This window comes from Carettochelys insculpta, chromosome 5 (genome assembly GCF_033958435.1).
Source record: "Carettochelys insculpta isolate YL-2023 chromosome 5, ASM3395843v1, whole genome shotgun sequence".
NCBI classification, from domain to species: Eukaryota; Metazoa; Chordata; order Testudines; family Carettochelyidae; genus Carettochelys; species Carettochelys insculpta.
In genome coordinates, this window is record NC_134141.1 from 26,443,187 (window position 1) to 26,465,034 (window position 21,848).

A 21,848-nucleotide genomic window follows, 5' to 3' on the forward strand; every position below is an offset into this window, starting at 1 on the left:
GATTAAGTGCTAAGTACCCTATTAACAGTAAAGGACTCACCGCAATGGCCTCTTCAGTTTTAAAAAGCGTGAGTCATGCCATGAAGCTATGCCAGCCTCCGTGGGGTATAGCGAATGCATCCAATGCCTGGGGGAATCACAGGCTACCCAGAAGTGTTCTCACTGTGCTAAGCTCACAGCCAGGGCCAGGAAGGACAGAGCGATGAGGCGTAAAATGCTCTTGTTGATAAGGCTCTCCAGCCAGACTTGCTGGAGAAGCCTCACCCAGAAGGGTCCTCTGGGTTGCATAAGAGGAGGGCAGCTTTCTCTGACCCCCTCGGTGCAGAAACGGAGGAAACTCTCCCTGGCTCGATCCTTGCCGGCGTTTGCAGCGAGCAGGACAAGCGGCGCACACAGCCTCCAGCCCCATACTCAGGCAAGTGGCAGCACACGTGGCAGAGGCTGAGCCTCTGGTTATACAACAGCTGGCACGCGCGGCGCCTAGAGCGTCAGCGAGGCAAGCGCCGGACCCGGCGGCACTGCCACAGGCAGCACTGGCCCCTGCGGCACCAATGGTGCAGGGGCGCCAGGCACGGAGCCTGCAGGCACTGGAGGAGGATACCTGCGCGGCACCGCAGCTGACGGTGCCGAGCACGGCGCTGACAGCGGGGCTGAGATCCCCGGCATGGAAGCGGGCGGTGCCGGCCCTGCAGGGGCGGGGCAAGACAAAATCAAAAGCCTGGCACTGCAGTCCATCTCCGGACAGGGCTGCGCTGCTGTTAGCACCAAGCCCTCCCCCTGTGATACACACGCCGCACCAAAGGCCTGTGTCTCCACCGGCCCATCCAGAACCTCCTTCTCTGTTCCTCCAACCAATGTCACCATGGCTTGGGCCACCTTCACCATTTCTGGGATTGGATCCTCTGGAGTACTATCACAAGCCAGTTTAACCTCTATCTGTGTCGTCGCGGAGGTCTCGCTCTCCCAGACATCAGGGGTACACACCCCGTGAGTGGTCTAGGTCTCCATCCCCGGACCCTTGCCCATGCCGGCATGGTCATCCTTATCATGCTGGACACAGACACCACAGGCCTACACCCAGGGGCACGTCCCCCCCGGCCGCTCAATACCCCCGTGGGCACTCCCGATCAGGGACGGAAACACAGTTGTCTCAAGGGGAGTTAATTTTAGAACCCCGAAACTTTCCTTCACAATCCTCCAGCGAGCAAGTGTATCATTGACCACAGGAGCCCGAGGGTTTGAGGGAGGTTTACCCTAGTGGTTCCTCCTCATCCTCCCCAGATGAGGCCATGGCCCCCGGGGATGTCTCTCCCCTGGATGACCTTAAACAGTTTCAGGAGCTGTTTAAAAGAGTGGCTTTCACGCAAGACATTCAAACAGCAGGGGGTGCAGGAGAAACATCACAAACTCCTGGAAAATTTGAGACCCCCGGCTTCGTCCAAAATTGCTATTCCGCTGGACGAAGCCATTCTGGAGTCAGCCATTACTATATGGCAGACTCCGGCCTCTGTTCCGCCTACGAACAAGAGAGCGGATAAGAAGTACTTCGTCCCGGCAAAGGGCGTGGAGTTCCTCTTCAGTCACCCACAACCAAATTCGTTGGTGGTGGAGTCGTCCCAGCAGAGGTCAAAGGCTTCTCAGTACAAATCGGGGGGATCGGACAAAGATGCTAAGAAGCTAGAGCTGTTTGGCAGGAAGGTATGTTCCTCCTCTACCCTGCTATTGAGAGTGGCAAATTATGGGCACACCTAGCAAACCATAATTTTGATAATTACTCCAGGCTTACTTCCCTCATGGATTCACTTCCGGAAGACAAAAAGCCGGTGTTAAAGGCGATTATTCAAGAGGGCTATGCAGCATTGCGGACGGGAGTCCAGATTGCCCTGGACATGGTGGACACGGCGGCACGTTCAACGGCTACAGCAGTGGTCATGCGTAGAGAATCCTGGCCCCAGACATTGGGTATCCCGAGGGACCTACAGGCAAAGATCGTGGACCTTCCCTTTGATACACAAAAGTTGTTTGCAGACTCAACCGACTCGTTCCCTCACTCCAGTAAGGACTCGAGAGCTACACTTAGAACCTTGGGCATTTATACTCCCCCATACAGGAGGGAAAAATTTTATCCTCAGCAAAGACGCTATGCTTACAACCACAGCGTGCTCAATATCAAAGGGGCTACGGCCAAGGGCACTATCAACAGCAGCAACAGTACAGAACTCCTAGGCGACGTTTTCAACAAAGCCGTACGCCCTCGGGTCAGGCCCAAAGGCAACAAGTTTGACGGGTATGTCGGGGGCTGCACTATCAATACCCTCGCTCAATGCCACTCTCATCTCATGTTCCATCATCGCCTCGGACCGTTCCACTCCCAATGGCAAAAGATCACCACAGACAAATGGGTGCTGGGAGATCATAGCCACGGGTTCCGCGATCCCCTTCCAGTCGCTTCCACCGACGAAGCCTCCCACCAGGCCTCACCTCAGGGACGCTGCCACGAGGCGAGGCTCAAGCAGAAGGTGAATCACCTTATGTTCATAGGGGAGGTGGAAAGAGTGCCGGAATAATTCCAGGGGAAGGTTTTATTCACGCTACTTCCTACCAGAGAAGAAAACAGGAGACTGGAGGCCCATCTTAGATCTTCGGGGCCTCAACCTGTACTTGCGCAAGCAATGTTTTCGGATGATCACAGTTGCCTTGATACTCACGGCACTGGATGATGGAGACTGGGTTGCAGCACTCGACTTACGAGATGCTTACTTTCATATAACAATCCACCCGGCACACAGATGCTTCCTCCACTTCACGGTCGGCCAGGAGTGCTTCCAGCACAGGGTTCTTCCGTTTGGCCTCTCCTCGGCCCCCAAAGTCTTTACCAAAACCCTGGCAGTGGTGTCAGCCTACCTGCACAGACGGGGTGTTTATTTTTCCCATATCTGGGCGACTGCCTGCTAAAAGGGGCCTCGAAGGCAAAGGTCTCACGCATGATACGCATCACAGCGGACACGTTTTCTTCGCTGGGCCTAGTCATCAACCTCACAAGTCAAAGTCCGAACCCACACAACATACAGAGTTCATAGGGGCACGCATAAACTCTATCACAGCAAGGGTGTACCTACCCGACGCCCGCTTCCGCGCCATCAGTTCGTTGGTGCAAGTCATCACATACAGCCCCACGGTGCCGGTCTTAACGTGCTTACAGCTGCTGGGCCACATGGCGGCAGCGACGTTTGTGGTACAGAATGCCAGGTTGCACATGTGAAGCCTGCAGCATTGGCTGGCAAGCGTTTACAAACTGGCATCCCACACTGTCCACAGGGTGGTGTTGCCCACAACAGAGGTGCGCAGATCCCTGGCGTGGTGGGAAAACCCTGAGAATCTGCTAGTGGGGGTGCCTTTTCACCAACCACAAATTTCTATTTTTTCTTACAACCGACACCTCCCACATAGGATGGGGAGCGCACATCGGCGACAAGGTAACGCAAGGGCTATGGTCCCCTGTGGAACAGACACTGCACATAACCATGCTGGAGCTCAGAGCAGTGTTCAACGCCTGCAAACATTTTCGAGATTACCTACATGTCAAAGTAGTCGGGATTCAATACCGACAATACCTCCACTATGTTTTACATCAGTCGACAAGGAGGAGCACAATCCCGTGCCCTATGTGCGGAAGCAGTCCGATTGTAGAATTGGTGCATCGCCAACAACATAACGTTGAAGGCCTCGTACTTGCCAAGCGCTCACACTGTGAAAGCAGATCAGCTGAGCAGGCGCTTCGCAATCACGCACGAATGGCAGATCCGCTCTGATCTGCTACAGCGCATTTTTCGTACATGGGGGTTTCCCCAGATCGATCTGTTTGCCACCCAGTACAACAAAAAGTGTCCCCAGTACTACTCCAGGGCAGGAGTGGGGCGGGGGTCCCTGGGGGACGCATTCATGTTTTCATGGAGGGGCTCCCTACTTTACGCGTTTCCCCCGCAGCGCTTATCCACAAGGTCTTGCACAAAGCCAGAAGGGGGAGAGCTCGCATGATACTCATAGTCCCGCTTGGGATCGACAGCAATGGCTTCCCTTGCTTTTGCGCATGTCGGACCGCCCACTGCTCCCTCTACCGGTGGCGCCGGACTTACTCATGCAGGCTCAGGGGTCCATAGTGCACCCGCACCCTTAGGGTCTGCACCCACAAGCATGGCTAATCCATGGCTCAGCTCTTTAAAGAGCACGTGTATGGAGGGAGTACAACAAGTCCTGGAATGTAGCCGAAGGACCTCCACCAGGAGGACTTACAAGCAGAAATGGACTCTATTCACAGCCTGGTGTTCCGCCAAGCAGTTAGCTCCCCTTGACGTTCCTATGCCTGTAATACTATAATACTTATTGGACCTCAAGAGAGGCGGGCTTTCTCTATCCTCGCTAAAGGTCCACCTCGCTGCTATATCAACCTTTCGGTATACAGAGGAAGGGCCCATGGTATTAGCCCATCCTATCGTTACCAGGTTCTTGAAGGGGCTGGTAAACCTGTACCCCCCTTGGAAACCGCTTCTACCATTGTGGAATTTGGACTTGGTGCTCAGCACGCTATTGGGTCCACCTTTTGAACCATTAGCCACAGTTCCCATATGTCTCCTTATGATAAAAAACAAACAAACAAACAAAAAAAACCTTCCTCCTTGCAACTACGTCAGCCCGCAGGGTGAGTGAGCTCGCGGCAGTGATGGCAACGCCGCACTGCACAGTATTCTCAAAGGAGGCGGTAACCTTAAGGCTGCACCCAGCCTTTGTTCCAAAAGTCTCTTCGGAGTCCAATCTTAGTGAGCCAACAGTTTTACCCGAAGCCTCACAGCTCCAGCAAGGAGGCACGCCTGCATCTCCTGGATGTGAGGAGGGCATTGGCCTTCTACATAGACAGAACTAAGTCCTTCCGGAAAACGGACAGGCTTCTAGTCTCTCTCGCTCCCAGGTCAAAAGGAAAACGTCTCTCTTCACAGAGAATCTCTAAGCACATTGTGTCCTGTATAAAAATGTGTTATGAGCTTCAGAATGCTCCTTTGCTGGCCCCGCCCAGGGCTCACTCCACCAGGGCGGTGGCGGCGGCAACAGCCTTCTTCAAGGGCATCGCGTTAAAAGACATCTGTAGAGCGGTGACCTGGTCATCCTACGACACCTTCGCCGAGCATTATGCCCTGCCTCAGGTATTCGAAGAGGATACCCGTCTGTCGACAGCAGTCCTCTCGGGGGCAAGCTGCACATAAACCGATTACCCACCTCCTTACTTGGGTTACTGCTGGGTAGTCACCTATTGTGGAGCACCCACGGGGACCACTCGAAGAAGAAAGAGAAGTTACTCACCTGTAGTAACGATGGTTCTTCGAGATGTGTTCCCATGGGTGCTCCACCACCCGCCCATCCTCCCCGCTTCGGATCTCTGCCTAGTGTTTTTCAGGAGCATCCGAGGCGGTTGGTCAAGGAACTGGTGGGGACTGGATCGCACATGCGGCCGGGGGTGCGCAGGGGGGCGGCACGCACCGGCGCATGCGCGATCCAGGAGAAACTGCCGGAAGATTTCTGATCTGCGGCGCCGGGCGAGCCCGACACCTATTGTGGAGCACCCATGGGGACACATCTCGAAGAACCATCGTTACTACAGGTGAGTAACTTCTCTTTCAGCTCATTTGCCATGTAACTCACTAGTCCTACATCTACATTTTACCAGAGAAGATTGACCAGTCCGGGTTGATCTTCCAGCATACTGTTTCATGCATGTGCGAAACCGCATGTTCCAGGGTCAACACTGACCCCGGAACTCCTCCTGAGCCTCATGGTAGTAAGGAAGGTCAATGGGAGGAGCACTCCCATCAACCTTCTGCCGTGAAGACAGGCAAAGAAGTTGATGGCTGCAAAGTAAATTTTTGGTATGCAATTAGCGTACCAAAAATTGTGTAACAGCTGTTGACCTTCAAGGTAAGTCTAGATGCAGCCTGAGAGCCAGTAAATATAGAATCCAACACACTACTTGTAGAATCTCACTCTTTAGAGCAGAGTTTTACAGCAATGCCAGTAGCTTTCCCTTTATATCCTTGTCAGCTAAACAAGCTTGTGACACAAGTGAGCTCCCATTTGATTAAATTGGAAACTGCAGAAAGAGGAGCCACACCTGTGACTTTTTAGCACTTTCCAGACAAAAGCACTTTCATACACCATTATAAATTATTCTTCTGAGATAGCCTGGCCTATTTACCCTTCTGAAATTACTGGATATCTTATGAAATAACGGTACCTCTAGTTTGAGATTAGTTTCTTTCAAATGGATTTTCTTTCCATTGATGAATAGTAACATGTTTCCATTGACGTTTTTGAACAAGAATTCTTTGTGTTTTCAAAGTCTGTCTTTTGTCTAAAGTGCAGTTTGGCAGATTATTATTTTGCAGTGAGTCATTTCCCCCTTTAGAATTGAAACTTGAGCAGACCTTGTTGCCCATCTTAATTTTAGTCCTGCAATATGAATAAACATGGAACGGGAAGGAACAACGGTGTCCTATTTTTAAAAAAATAACCACTTTAATGTGGACAGCTTTCTAAGAGAATCACAATTCTGACAGAAGTACAAAATTCTGAGGCACAAGTTGCTCACACGGTGAGCTAATGTCAGTCTTTTGTGTTAAGCATACAATGTATTTGTTTAGCATGGCATTTTTATTTACCTTAGCAGAATATTTTCAGTGTCGTTTGGTGTTCTAATATGAAGCATAGAAAATGGCTAATGGACTAAAAAGTACAGTGATAAAGTCAAAGGTAGTGTATCTGCCTAAGATGACTTTGGAACACATCTTGCAAAATTTTGAGCACGCTCAGCATTCCTTGACCTTAGCCCTTTGTTCCAGGGCAGGGGAGGAGGCATACCAGAAGGCTGTGGGCTCCATGAAGCCAGTTTTCCCAATATCTGGAGATGAGCGCTGTGTGGGGGAAGAGAAACCAGGCCCCCACATCTAGCTTCCAGCTGCTAAAACCAGTACCAGCAAACCTCCTGCAACAGCCCTGCTAGACATCTTGAGTCCCACACAAAGTTACACATTTTCTTTTGGTTCCATGTGTGGTACCCAGAGGTACTGAGACCCCATCTGGGGTGAGTGAAGTCTCTGCTCTACAGCCTCAGTTGAAAGACAGCTGGCCTGTAGCTCATGTGGTAGAGTGTAGGGCTTTAGACCCTCTGCTCACAGGTTCTGTCCTTGGGGCTCGTAACCAACCCAGGTCTGTTGGCATTACACATGCATGCCAAATCCTGCTGTAGCATCTGAGTTAAGTTGGGATCATGGGCCATGGTGAATTGCACAAGAATTTTTGGCAGGTGCTTTGCCTGGGCATTTTTTTATTTAGCCAGCATAAGAGCCTTCATTCCTCTCCTGCACTATGATAAACATCCCTGTGTGCAGTGTAGGAATACTATGAAGTACTACAGCACACGCAGGTGAAACTGTAACTGTTCAGAATGACCCTTCTCTCACAGTCCTTTCAGTAGCCTCTGTCCACCACTGAAGTGAGGAGAGAGATGCAGGGGGGGTGTGGTTAAGAAAAGAGAGGACCAGGAAGAGGAGAAGACTGTGTGCTCTATATCCTCACACATTCTTTCTGAAAAGCTGACAGTCCATGACCCAGAGAGAGAGAGAGAGTGTGTGTGTGTGTGTGTGTGTACGCTGAGATGCTGTTCTAACCAACCTCTCTCTCTCACTCACACACACACTGATTTTCTAGTGAGCTCATAAACCACTCACTTCACAAACCACTCAGTAACACTAATGTGGTATATTATCAATTCATGGAGCACTTGCCCAAATAAAAACTATTCTTAAAACAACCTGTTTAGGAATTAACGTAAGCACCCGAGTCATTTCATACCCACACACTGGAACTTTTACTACTGCAAAGCAGTAGGGTCAGGGGAGTGCTGGCATGATTGTTTTTTCAGTGCAGGGACTAGATAAAGTTTTTGTTAGTTTGAAGGGGAGGGGAGTGCTTGTTTATGTTCATTCCAATCTGGTACACGAGCATTAGAAGCTCTTTCCCTAGCAGCTCCCATTGAAGTCAGCTGTGGCGCCCCCTCGAGTGGCGCCAGTATGTCAGACTTTATATGACACTGACACCCTAACTACCCCTTCAGTTCCTTCTTAGCATTGGTGGCAGCACTTGGAACAGTGTCTCTGCTGGCTACTTTGTGTCCGCTGGTCCTGAGGACTTCTGAAGTGATGTTAACCCAGCCAGTTACTGAGCATCAAGAGAAATGTCCTGTGTTATGTTAATTGTTGAAGCCTTACTATGAAAATTTGGGCTGTAAGCAATTTATGCAGGGAATTTGTATTTTCTTGTAAGGATACCGCTTTCAGATGGTTTGTGAAAAACAGGGTTAATTCTCTGAATCTGGGACAGATGGTTTGTTTGAATCCTCTACCAACATTTCATTCAGTTTATATTGCTCTGTTAGCCAGACTGGCAACTTGTGCATTATTGTTTTTATTTGGCATTAATGTAGGATGGAAAAATCCACGTACCCAGACTTAGGAGGAAGCTGAGTACCAATAAGTTCTGCAGAACATAAGTTTTTATTGAAAATAAACTGTAACTTTCTAGTCCTTTATGGTAACAAAGCTTTCTTCCAAATGTGAACTATGTATAAACTGGAGCCAGGCCATATTCTTAACAGGGGCTGACAGAGAGGGTAGTGGAGACCTCAGAGCAGCTAGGAGACTTTGAGGTAGGAGATGAGCAGAAAACAAAATACAAAAAAACACAAAAATGAAAAAACAGAGAAGAAACTGCCATGAAGTGTTATTTCACCATTATTATTATTTCTATCAGGCTGTAGGGGAGCCCATTATGCTAGGGGCTGTACAAACATAATATACAATTACAGGAAAAGAAAAAGTAGAGTGACAGCAGGGAGGGGAGAGAGCACAACACAAGGAAGGAGGACATAGGCAGGTATATTTTCAAAAGCTAATGGAAAGTTGATTGACACAATAAATACAGTGTCATAAACGGTACACCTGTCTCATATAAATACAGGCTTCTTGCCTTTGTGTGGAAATGAGCTTTGGGTAGGTGGAAGGGCAGGTATTCTTCACCCTGACTGGTACACTTTTGTCCCTGGACTAGTGCATTTGAGATAGATTTTGAAGGCCTTTGAATTATGGAAGGCAAAAAAAACCTTTTTTTCAGAAGGGGAAAGGAATTGACCCACAGCTTTCCCACAGAAGAGATGGATGTCTGTGATAGAATAGATAAAAAACACCCCATTTAAGTAAGTTCAGGGGATATGTGGAAAAAACCCACACCCCTGCAAACAGAACATATTTTCATGGGGTTGCCTTTCCAGCCCCAACACAAGTGTGTGGATTCCGTGGTTGGATTGCAGAGGTATACTTGAGAGGTTCCAGACTGTAAATGAAAAAAATAACACCATAGAGACCACCCTATTATCCTGAGAGGAGAAATGGAATCATGTCGCTTACACTTTTCTCTAGGCCAGTTTAACTTCTGGACACTTTTACATTTCACATAACATTTTTACTTTTTTTTTTCCCACATTTTAAATAACTCTTACATTCTCTGTGGAGTAAAGCAAACAAATAAATTCAACTTTGTTTTGACAATATCCAAAGAGCTTTGTACAATTAAACAGCAGCAGCAGGTGGCAGAATCTCTGGTCCACCACCCTTGGGACCAGACCAGTCTCAAACAAGGGAGTTTGCCAGAACAGGGATTGTCATTCCACCGTCTCTGCTTCTGGCCTCCTGGCTCTCCATGGGGGCTGCCAGACTGGCTCCTCTCACAGCCTTTGACCCTGCTGCTGGCCCCAGCAGCTGGGCTCCACTGCAAGCTTCAGCTGGGGTTCTTGGCTCTGGCTGGGCTCCTCTGGCCAGGCTATGGGCTGCCAGCTCCCTGTCTGTGGGACCATGCACACCCGGAAGTGCTTGCCTGGATGACGGTCTTCTTACTGCTTGGATCTCAGTAGTTTTCCTTGTGTTGTGTACTTTTGAGAGAAGAAAAAAAAAATCCTAGAATGAATTAATTTTTAAACTTGTGAAAATGATGATAGGCTTCTTTTTAATGGATTTTTTATAACTGAGCAATACAGTGTATGTGTTCAGTGGTGCAGCACAATATTGATGGTACTACGTTGTAATTTTGGCTTAAATTCACAGTACTAATACTGTCTACTTTCTTTGCTGTCAGATGCTAATGTGGAGCACATCCCACATGGTCCGTGTGCTAGTGCATGCTTGACTTCTAGCTCCCAGACGCTGAAATTTGATCAGGAGGCTGCGCCCTTCCAAGAGCAGAAGATGATTGCCATGGTAGAAAGAGGACAGGGAAATAAATCCTCATGTTCTCAAGACAGTGCAATACCTCCGATTAATCTAACAGATGACCAGCTTGCCTCTGGCCTTTATGGTAACTATCTGTATGGACATTGCTCTGTTAATGCTGATTGTCTATCTTTTGAATACCAAACACAGTTGGAGTAAATCGCAGGGCTCTTTGCATATAATTATGGAGGTCGGATGAGTACTTTTAGAAGAAGCAGGTTAAAAGTTGAGTTTTATCATGCCCTGTCAATATGTAGTTTTTAAATGGTAGGATACAGTGTGATGTAAAATGGTCCAGTGCAGTTTGTTAATGACTTATCAGAAAAAAATCTAGTAAGAGATTAATGTGTTTTATTAATCAAAATAAGCAATAACATTAGCTGCCCTTTAATGCCAGATACATAGATATTTTGTAATTGTAGCACGTTCAACCTGCCCACTTCGCCCTCCCTGGTAAATGAGTATTTGTCAAAAGTATTTCCTGTGCATGGGTGTTGTATATCTGTTTTGACCTATTGGCAACTTCAGTGTTGGCACATAAGCACTTATCATTTGACACCAAAAATTAGGATTTTCTTGACAGGCTAAATTAACCAGCTACAATGTTCAAAAAGTTGACACCAGCAACAAAACTCTAAAAATATATCTGCATCCAGGTTGCCATCAAGCAGACTAAACCACTCCTTTGGATAACCTTATCTCTGTTTTCGGCTTCTGGGCCTGATTTTTCTTAATAGCTTTTTCCATTTGTTTTTCCTGCACACACACAGCAATAGCTTGTTTGTGTTCCAGTGACTCTGTATATAGAAGGAATAAGATAAATAAAGGGCTGTTTGCTTTAAGATGATCTAAAACAAGCAGGTACACCAAAAGATGTTGCAAAACTTGTACTGATACATATATTTGGCACTCTTTCCAACAGTATGTGCACATAATGAAAGTACACTGAAGTCCATCATGAAGAAAAGAGATGGGGAAAAGGATTTGAATGGTGCAAAGAAGAATCTGCAATTTGTTGGCATAAATGGAGGGTAAGACATTCCAAAATACCTGTCCCTTCAATTCATCAAAACACTTTCCTTCCTTTTTCTGGGACAAAACAAGGGATGTACACATAGTCTGCAGCCATTTCTGAGAGTTTTGGAAGAGTGAGCCTGAAGGGAATGATTAGAGCGGGGAGAGAAATGAAATTTTTGTCTGGAATGATCCTACTGAAACCTTTCATTGCTGTGTGTTGGTTTGTTTTGATGGAAGCTACCAAGTCATACTTGGTTGTTAAAACTCACTTTTTATGTAGGTATGCTTTTACCAAACTTAATGCCAAAAAGAAAGGCCCCTGGAAACATTTCTAATTTCAACGGAGTTGTTTTTCAGCACATACCATCTGAATACCACGTGGTCAGTCAAGACACTGCAATATTGTGCAATCTGCATGAGATCTTTGGATAGCAATGGGAAATAATAAACATGTTTGAAGTGTCAGCTTAATCTGGCATTAATTAGCTATCTAATATAACTAAATTGAATTTGTCATGGAATATTTCTATAACTCCCAATTGCCACTTAGGTATGAAACCACATCAAGTGATGAGTCTAGCTCAGAAGAGAGCTCTTCCTCAGAGTCAGATGATGAGTGTGAAGGCGATGAGTATTCCCCCCAGGAGGAGAGGCACAGCCTGCATGATATGGAAGGAGGATGTCATGAGATTAATACTGAAGATGTTGAGTGTGTGGGAGTGGAAGAGGAGGTCCAAGCTCAAGAGCATGAGCCTAAGAAGGTTGAAATCAGAGAGAGGTGTGGTATATTTCCCTGTTTCATATACATTATGGCAGTAGAGCTGCTCAGGCTGGGCCTTTTCAGTACAGGTTGAAACTCTCTAGTCCAGCACCCTCAGGACCTGCCCACTGCCTGATGAGAGAATTTGCCAAACTACAGGAGGTCAATATTGTCTAGCAGCATTACTAATACTTTCACTGCTTATGAGGCTCTTAGAAGACATTTAGGAGTAAATTAGAGCTAATCAATAGCACAGCACACTGAGAGCCAGGACTGGTGACTGTAAACAGATTTTATGGGACTGTGGGAAACTTGGCTACACCCAGGGTAAGTTGGCGCCCGATGGCTATAATCATGCCAGATTACTGATGATGTTGGACAAGAAAGTTGCAAATTAAAGAGGTTCAACCTGTAGTACATCCTCATCATTGCTGATTACTATGTTCTGGAAAGCCCAAAACCGGACTCTTCCTGGCATGTTATCCACGTCCTGTGTCACTAGGTCAGTGGATGCTATCATTTAAAAACTAATTAGGCTTATTTTGAGAATGCTTCTTCCTGTCTGCATATTCTTCACTGTCATTCACTGAACTCTTTGAACACTATACACAGCAGAATCCCTATATGGAAATACTAAACTTCTCCCACATGCATCTGCACATGTTTGATTAGAAGAAAGGGTTTTTTATGGTAAAAGGATTCTATGTGGATAGTAAGAACAGAGGTCTATAGTTTATTGCAACTTTTATTGTTTTTAACTGACTCTGTTCCTATAATATATATGCTGGCACCATAACTAGATCCAGGTTATTTATAGCCAGTACAGGCCATCTCCTGATAACAAATGGCATTCATTTTTAAAAACAAAAAAGGGTAACATTTCCCTAACCACCTCACCAGGAAAGAAGCCTGAGCAAACAGATGAATGTTGTACCATTGTTGCAGGTCAACAAACTGGGTCTGTCAGAACAGACAAGAGTCAGAACAAGACACTTAGCACTCCTCCATACCAGTGCTGATTTCAGCTGCCAGGAGGATGCATAGGTGAGGTGTGTTGTGTGAGTGGGACAATCCTCAAACCATGTAAATTAAAGCTACCAACAACCTACCTCTACTTAGCTTGTTTTTAATAAGCTGGCTTGCTGGTGATAGCGTTGGACAGGCAATGCATCCCTCTTTCCATAGATGACAGTTAGTACTGCGTTGTGGTTTGATGCCTCCTACATAACAAGTCCTACAAGAACAGAGAGCGGGGTTTTACATCTGAACCAAGATAAAATACCCCTTCAACCCACAAGATTTCCAAAAATGTACAATACCCGGAGTACACTAACTTGTAAAAATAAATAAGTGGCCATTTGTGCTGCTCTGTGCAAACAAGCCCTTTGTGTCCTATGAGGCTTTATTCCAAAGCACACTAACATGATGTGCATTAATTGGACTCTGTAGACCCCATGAGTATACATTAAAAGTATGCTAGCACATTTCACCTAGTGCTGTTTCAAACAGTGCTACATTCAAGTACAGCAAGGCCTGCATGGACCCATTAGTAAGCGGCACATTGCCGTGCTTCTAAAATCACAGTCCCGTAGGCTGCATTGCTGTTCTGTGTAGACAAGCCCTTTAGATAATAGCTACTCAGCTGTGGTATTTCAATGGGGATAAAATTTAATAGCAAAGCATATGTACTTGTCTACTGCTAGATAACAAGTATGCACCATTGCTATAAATGCGGTTGTTCATATACGTGTGTTTAAGCAGTGACGACACTTCACATACACAGTGCTATAGGTGGGGTGTGACATTTTACAGACAAAATACAAATGATAGGTCTGTTTTGCAAGGAACTTGCTTTCAAATTTAGATTTAATGCATAAGGAGGGATGATGAAAGGTGAATGGAGAGGAAGGAAGGTTACAGTATAGAAGGATACAAGATAAGACTGTTATTGTCAGATGGGACTGTCTAGGTGAGAACCCAAGGTACTATCCTACAAGCACAGGATGCAGTAGTGTAAACAAAATGTGAATTTTAACACAGGATTTTACATGATACATCAAAGCTAGGAAAAATTGTTCAACGTCACTGGAAAGATAACACGCTCTCCCCCCACCCACCCATTCTTTCCTGTGAAAGTCTTCTGTCCCTAGTGCTTCATAAAAAGATTATTCCTTGAAACAGTGGCTGATCTCTCAGGCCAGGGAACAAGACAGGCCATTTTGCCACAGGTCAGCAGGAATTCAGCATCCCTAGCAAATTGGGCAGTTCTACCCCAATTGCTATGTCCACATGTTCTAGTTCTTTCTCAGATTTTGAAATAGCAGTTTGCGGACTATGTCAACGAGGAAGGATGGGGAGGAGACTAGTGATGGAAAAGTAACAGGGGTATGAAGGAATAGAGTTAAATCCCATGACGAGTAAGGATATTCCAGAGTGCAATGAGAAAAGGCCAGGAGCCAAATTCTCACCCATAAGTTTTATTTCCTTTTGAGTGGTGGTAATATTTACCTTTGATCATGCAGAATGTAACTGGCATTTCACATAAAGGGTAAGTGCAACTACAACTCAGGAGTTAAGTGGTGCTGTTTTATTAGTACTACTTATCCTGCTGGGTGCATCTGAGAAACCTACTTTTCATTCTGTGGTTGAAGAACAATGGTGCAGCCTCGTGTTCTTTTCAGTCTTCAACGTGCTGTGAGAATAGATTCGACTTTTCAGCAGTTGTACTAGAGCTAGAACCCTCTGTTCCTTTGTAACTTTTTAAAAATGGTTTAAATCAAAAGAGTTGATTTACAAATGCCTTTTTATTTTGGTTTCACTCCACAGATATGAATTAAGTGAAAAGATGATGTCTGCATGTAATCTACTTAAAAGCAACATAGATGATCCCAAGGCCTTAGCCAGCAAAGATATGGTAAGCCCAGGGCAGTGTTAAATTCCTACTCTGAACATTTCTTACTTGTTTGGTCTCTTTTCAGTACAAGTCAGGTAACTTCCTGTTCCAGGATTGTAAATTAAATAGATGGTCAGAATAAAGCCTGTCTTTAAATAGATAGTCTTGGAATGGCATTTTTGGTCCTACATCAGAATACTTTTGTAAACCAACCCATTCAGACTAATTCATGTCTGGAATGTGTTCATCCAAAAGACAAACACACAAAAATAGTAATACTTATTAGAGGGCAATTTGATTACCTCATTGCATTCTACTTCTGTTTTAGAAACTGTTTGTGTTAATGTGACTGGAAAGGTTGGATGTGGGTGTGGTAACCATGCTCCTGTGGGAAAACATTCAGGATGGGAGTTTGCATTCCTTTTGATGTGGAATGTTCTCTGCCTCTTTCCAAATCTAGACGTATATGTTGTTTCTCTCTCAGTTGTGAAAATCATCTTAATATAGAGCAGGCAAACAGAATGAGGTTGATGTGTTAATATTATCCTGAAGAAATGTTATCACTTGTTAAATATGGAAATTACCTCCATCATCTTTATGCATTTTGTGTGGGCTCTCTCAAGATGAATGAACATAGATAGATTGCTGTAAATGTAACGTGGGGATGTATTCTGTACTTAGAATTACGGCTTTATAATTGAGAAAGGTGTGAGATGCAGTAATCAAATGCCTGACAGCCAGTGACGGGAAGCACTGGAGCTCCTGATTCCCAGTCCTCAGCACCTCTGATAATCAGGCCAGAGTCTTCAACCTAATGCCTTTCTAATTCTGATTTGGATCTGACCTTGTGTTTGATGTATAGATGATATGTAGTTCTTAGCTTGATAGAGCTGTCTGTTCTAGTAGCTTTTCATAAAAAGAATAAACTTTCAAGCCTAGTGAGTACTGAAAGTGTCAATAGTGGGATAATCAGGTGATTATTTTTGCCCAGCAAGGGCAATTTGAACTTGTGCATTATTTTTCATGCTCCAACTGTTTACAAGCACAAGTGGTTCTATATGGTTCGAAACTCCAGACTAATCAGCCCTAGTTCCCTTTTTCTGAGTTGGAAATAAACATTGTGCAAAATGTTCAAATTTGGGCATCCAAATGTATGGTCTGATATTTATTGAGCATTCTCAGCTCCCAGTTACATTCTTGGGAGTTGTAGGTCACTTTTACAGAATTTAAATATGATGTGCCTGAAGATAGCATCTTCAGGCAGAAAGCATGGTCCTTATTCACAGGGGGAAATCTGCTATTTACGAAATAGCATGTTGGTAAAATTTTGGTGCATACTACTTCCTAAAGTAAGGAAATATTTCTACTTGTAACACGAAAGGGCACTCTGTATTAATAAGACTATGTCTGTACTAGCCCCAGAACTTCGAAAGGGGCATGATAATGAACCTAATTGAAAGATGCTAATGAGGCACTTCCGTGAATATGCAGCGCCTCCTTAGCATCTTTCGATTAAGTTCATTATCATGCCCCTTTTGAAGTTCTGGGGCTAGTGTAGACATAGCCTAAATGTTTGGTAGTGCCCCCAATACGCTAAGTGTTAGAAGGAGAAAAGGGACTATACCAATATTTTACGCCCGGGTGGGCAAACTTTTTGGCCTGAGGGCCACATCTGGCATGGAAGTGGAATGGCAATCCATGAATGTAAGCCCCCAGCCTCTCTCCCCTGTGGGAGTGCTGTGCTGTGCAGGCAGGCGGGGGAAGCCCCAACACCATTCTGTGGCTGGGGAGCAGGGCAAGCTCCTGACCCTGCTCCAGCAGCAGGATTACAGTGGATTACAAGTTTACACCCCAAAAGTTGCACGTTATCAAGCATAACGCCATAGCAGGTGTAACAAAACAAGACATAAAAGAAGACATAGTCCTTCCTTTGGGAAGTTTACAAGCTCTGCCCCGATTCTGTCTGAAGATCTGATGCAGCGTAAGAGCTAGAGAAACACCATGACTGTCCTTGTACTCTTAACAAGAGTAGTTTTTCCTGTACTGAGGGGAGCAGTGCTGGGGCAGAATCAGAACTAGGAAATGAAGACAGAGAGAAGGGAGAAATATCTGATGTCTTTCCAAGTTAGAGATGAAGACACCTTGGTGAGGCAACGTAGTGAACCTTGTACTGTAGTTGTACACTTGAAAAACTTCACTTTCCATTGCTGTCAGTCTGAGACACGTCTCCAAAACAAGGCTCATATATAAACTTTGTTAAATATGTAAGGAAAGAGTTACCATCCCAAGCCCACTCCTAGCAAGCAACACATAATACAGGTGAATTTTGGTGAGGGTCATTTGTTGAACTTAGTAACACTAGAGAGAGGAGGAAGTTTCCTGGAAATGTTGTGAAATGGGTGGAAATGATCCCAAATTTCAGTCTGCCCACATCTGACTAAAGAAGTCTTGGTTTCCAGAACTGCCATTTTGTGGGCCAGAAAATGCTATAAGTAGTACATTCATGTGAAAAATCTTTCTGTCTTGTTCTTGCCAGAGATTTTGTTTAAATACCATCCAGCATGAATGGTTTCGTGTATCGAGTCAGAAGTCAGCCCTGCCTGCAATGGTGGGAGACTACATAGCTGCCTTTGAAGAGATTTCTCCTGCTCTCCTCAGACACATCATCAACATGGCAGATGGGAATGGCAACACAGCTCTCCATTACAGTGTGTCACACTCTAACTTTGAGATTGTAAAGCTGCTTTTGGATGCAAGTAGGTTGACTGTTTTTGAGGGAATTAGGGCGTACGCTGGTGTTCAGTGTTCCTTAAAAGTAACAGCCCAGCCTGTTGGCTCCAAATTTCTGCGTTTGGACTTCCTCCAGCAAAACTTCCCCACCCAGAATTTTAATTCTAGAACAGTGTAGTGCAGCTTCACACTAAGACAGTCCAGGGAAGTAAGGGTTCCAGACTTGCTTTGGAGCTGATGCCTTTTGCTTAACTTACAGAAGGGAAGGTAGCGTTGTCTAAGTGGCAATTAGATTCACCAGTTGCATTCCAGACTTTGCCAGTGACTGGATGAATTGCTAATCTAGCACCTGAGTTTGGAGTTGAGCCTGGCCACCCCCTCAACACCTATACGCCAGCCTGATGGCAAATGGGGACTGTAAAGGTGCTGCAGCAGCCAGGGAAAAGTGTCCCTAGCGTAAGAGCAGCATTGGACTGCCACAGGTAGCCCAATGCTGCCTCCCCTTGCAGCCCAATGTAAGGGTGGGGACAACGGAGAGCAAAAGCAGTAGGAGGAGGGAGAGTTGCCATAGTTACAGCTTAGAACTGCAGTTCAGGCCATGGACAGTCCAATAAGGCTGCTGTAAATTAGAGGAGGCCCCAGGCAAAATGTGGACAGCATAGGAGTAGTCCCCACCCCGTCTCACATGGTCTGTGCCCTGTACAATAGCTACAGTATTGACCTACTGCTCCACCAAAGGGTGCAAAGAGGCTTGATTAATGCTAGTTAAAGTGGTTTGAGGGTCCCAGGTGAAAGGTGCTGTGCTACTGATTGTTCATAAATACAAACAGAAATGCCAGCTAGAGGATGGACATGGTCTAACAGTGCCGCACATCCAGCCCCAAACACTCCCTCTGCAGGAAAACAAGCACTTCAAATGCCATGGGCTGGCTTGAATGCAGGCAGGGTGGGAGAAGTGAGTCACTGCGGGAGAATGCAGGCAATGGGAAGGACATAGTAAAAAGCAACAGGACTGAGTTCTGCTGTGAGGTCTAGATTCTGTTGGAAAGAATTTTCTCTTTTACCTCCCTGAATATCTCAAGGTAGCATGAGCACATTGCTGCTGTGTTGGGAATAGTTGTTCTTCCCTCCACAATAGCTGGTGGAGTTGCAGTAATAATAATGTGACTGGAATAGGAAATGCCAACTATTATGGGCTAGTGCTGTGTGAAAAAGGCGTTTACACCAGACGTCTGGTGAAAAGGCTTAAATACTGTGGAATTCCTTCGGAAGTGTCAGTTTGGACAGCCCTTCCTTAAATGACTGTGTATGAATGGCCACTACACACATGAAACGGGGAACTTCCCATATCAGGTATATGCACAGGCACAAAATCCACAGCTGGCAAGCACAGGACTTCTAACAGTGCACAATGGCGCTCAGCCTCTTGTACTCTGTCCCCCCTAATGTTCGAATAAAAAAAAAGGTTCGGGACTGCCCCCTCTCATCTAACTATAAAGAAAGGGAGGATAGTTAAGAACTTGCTCTCTATGTGGCATTTTAATGCTGAGTCAGATCAGCCAAGTCCTAGCTACTAGCACAAGGTGTAAGCAACTGCCATCAGTTAAAAGGGGTCAAATTATTTTCTGTCCTTCGAAAACCTTTGATCCTTGCAGCTGAATTCTCCACTGCATGCTGGTAAGCCTGGATCTCTGTAGCTGGTTATAGCTAGTGTGACAGGGTCAGGCCAGAGGGCCAGCTTGCAAGGGCCTGAGAGGCAGCTCTAAAAAGCAGAAACAGCCCTGGCTACTGAGGTGTTAGTACAGGCAGCTTAGCCGCAGCAGGGGAAGAGGCTGCTCTAAATAAATTAGGGCCAGCTGGTCCCACTTGAGGCTGCCACAGGCCTTTTAAAAGCCTGCACCCAGCAGGGAGGAAAGAGAGAGGCAAGGAGAAAGTTAGAGAGTGTTGAAGGAGAATAACAACATCAGAACAACAGGGGAGAGGAGGAGCTCCTGCAGGGAGCGTTGGAGTGTCCCTGCCCCTAGTAACCTCAGGGCTCAGCTGGAGGCTGGGAAGCAGTGATTACTCAGCCTGGTTGAACCCGGGGGTACCTGCTGCCATTAGAGCCAAGGGGCTGAAGCCTAAACCCTGGCAATGACAAATAGGCCCCATACCTTGGGACTGTGGATTGAACAGCAGCTTGGGGTCTGGGAGTGGTTCTGACCCTGCCACACTAGTACAATTGACTGCCACTCCTCTGCGAAGTGGGTGCATACATTTTCTCATACCTTCCCATCTCAATTTTTCTTCCCATACGGCTTTTGCAAGTGTCAGTTTTGTCTAAAAACAGGAATAAATGTGTAGATGTTGTGAAATTTTTTTAGTGATAAATCTGTAGTGGAGCTGAAACTTCTAGTCTCATACTAAATCTTATATGAATCCCCTCTTGCCCTCTAGAGTAGCTGTTAGAGCTGGAAACCTTTTAACTGGAAGGCCTTTCCTGAAGCTCCAAATCACGTCAGAATACCTGTGCAAAACTTTAAAATGCTCAACAGCAAAATAAGTAGCTAAAGGAAAATGTGTTCTGGGGGAACCTTTTGGGCTTGAATTTCATTGGCCATACCCCCTGACTCTTTCATTTTTGGAATGAAGATTCCCTAAATGTAATTAAAAGGCTCATTCAGATAACCTGCCTCAAATTCCAACCTGAGGCTGGTATTGTGGGTAATATTCTTATAAAACTGTCAAACATTTTTTTAAAATTTAACTGCCTCACCAGTGACAAATAAATGGCTGTGTGTCCTTACTGTGGCATGTATGTCACAAATGTAATGAAGAGAGGGGTCATCCACCTGCCCCCCTTTGGCTTAAGAGCACCCTCTTTTGCTCAGTTTTTCTTTGAATAGCTTTTATTATGTGTCTACTGCCGGTTCAATAGGCTGGTCTTATAACAACTTATTCAGTTCATCAGTACAATGCTTGCTTTCTGGTTTCCTGCTTTCTGAAGTAACTATCTCATTCCCCTGCAGATGTTTGTAATGTAAATCATCAGAACAAGGCTGGCTATACCCCCATCATGCTGGCTGCTCTTGCAGCTGTGGAGGCGGAGAAAGACATGCAAATAGTGGAAGAACTCTTTGGCTGTGGGGACGTGAATGCTAAAGCCAGTCAGGTCAGTACTGTCACTCTTTGCTACCATTCAAAGCTAGTTTGCTTTGTACATTGAGTATAAAGTTGTCTTTATTGAAACTGCAGAGCAGATGTGTGACTTGCCATTAGTTCAGCATTTACACTGACTCTACGCAGCCAGTCCCTGCCTCATGACATCTGTGTGTGTGCTTTTGGTTCCTGTTTACAAAATGGAGCCGTGGAAAAATATTTGAGCGTTTAAATAATATTTTCCTTTTTCAAGTGCCTTAAGCCCATTGTTTAATTTTTTGGGCACTGTGTGAAAAAATAAAACTGAATTTTGGGACAAGTTTGCACACTCTGTAGAACTCCTAGTTCATGATGAGCTATTGTTACTCTAACTTTTCTCCTGACGTGACTCTACTGTTGTGATACTTTTTAACTTCTTTCACCAGTTGCAGTTGACAGTGTATTGCATGCGTGGCAGCTAGAGACCTCTAATAGGTGCTATTAATCATAGTAAATGACAGTGCCTGCCCCAGGCTTGGTTGTTACTTTTGCTGTGATTTTCCTTGCAGGCCGGCCAAACTGCTCTGATGCTGGCAGTAAGTCATGGACGGATAGACATGGTTAAAGCTTTGCTCGCCTGTGGTGTGGATGTTAATATCCAGGATGATGAGGGCTCCACTGCTCTGATGTGTGCTAGTGAACATGGGCACGTAGAGATAGTAAAACTCTTGCTGGCTCAACCTGGATGTAATGGCACCCTGCAGGACAACGTGAGTTGTATTTCCAGACCCCGCTGTACTTTTCCACTAGATAATTTTTGGAATATTTTTGACTGAATGGAGAGGTCCAAAGATCTGTCAGTGAAATTGATGGCTGTCAACATAAAGTAGAAATGCCTGAATCCTCCTCTTAGTCAACAGTGCATGATATGGTTATTTGTTTTTAACTCATGGTTTTTTAAGCA

At 45.5% G+C, this 21,848-nt stretch overlaps 1 protein-coding gene across 5 annotated transcripts in view; it reads left to right on the forward strand.

Annotated features, from left to right (window-relative positions):
* Positions 1-21,848, forward strand: part of KANK1 (KN motif and ankyrin repeat domains 1) — a 165,316-nt gene that overhangs the window by 137,663 nt on the left and 5,805 nt on the right. For all 5 annotated transcript variants that reach the window (XM_074994820.1, XM_074994819.1, XM_074994818.1 and 2 more), the window contains exons 4-10: positions 10,234-10,452; positions 11,290-11,398; positions 11,935-12,162; positions 14,971-15,058; positions 17,574-17,793; positions 20,776-20,918; positions 21,454-21,654. In XM_074994820.1, the coding sequence (XP_074850921.1) occupies positions 10,234-10,452; positions 11,290-11,398; positions 11,935-12,162; positions 14,971-15,058; positions 17,574-17,793; positions 20,776-20,918; positions 21,454-21,654 (1,208 nt within the window). The remainder of the gene's footprint in view (positions 1-10,233; positions 10,453-11,289; positions 11,399-11,934; positions 12,163-14,970; positions 15,059-17,573; positions 17,794-20,775; positions 20,919-21,453; positions 21,655-21,848) is intronic.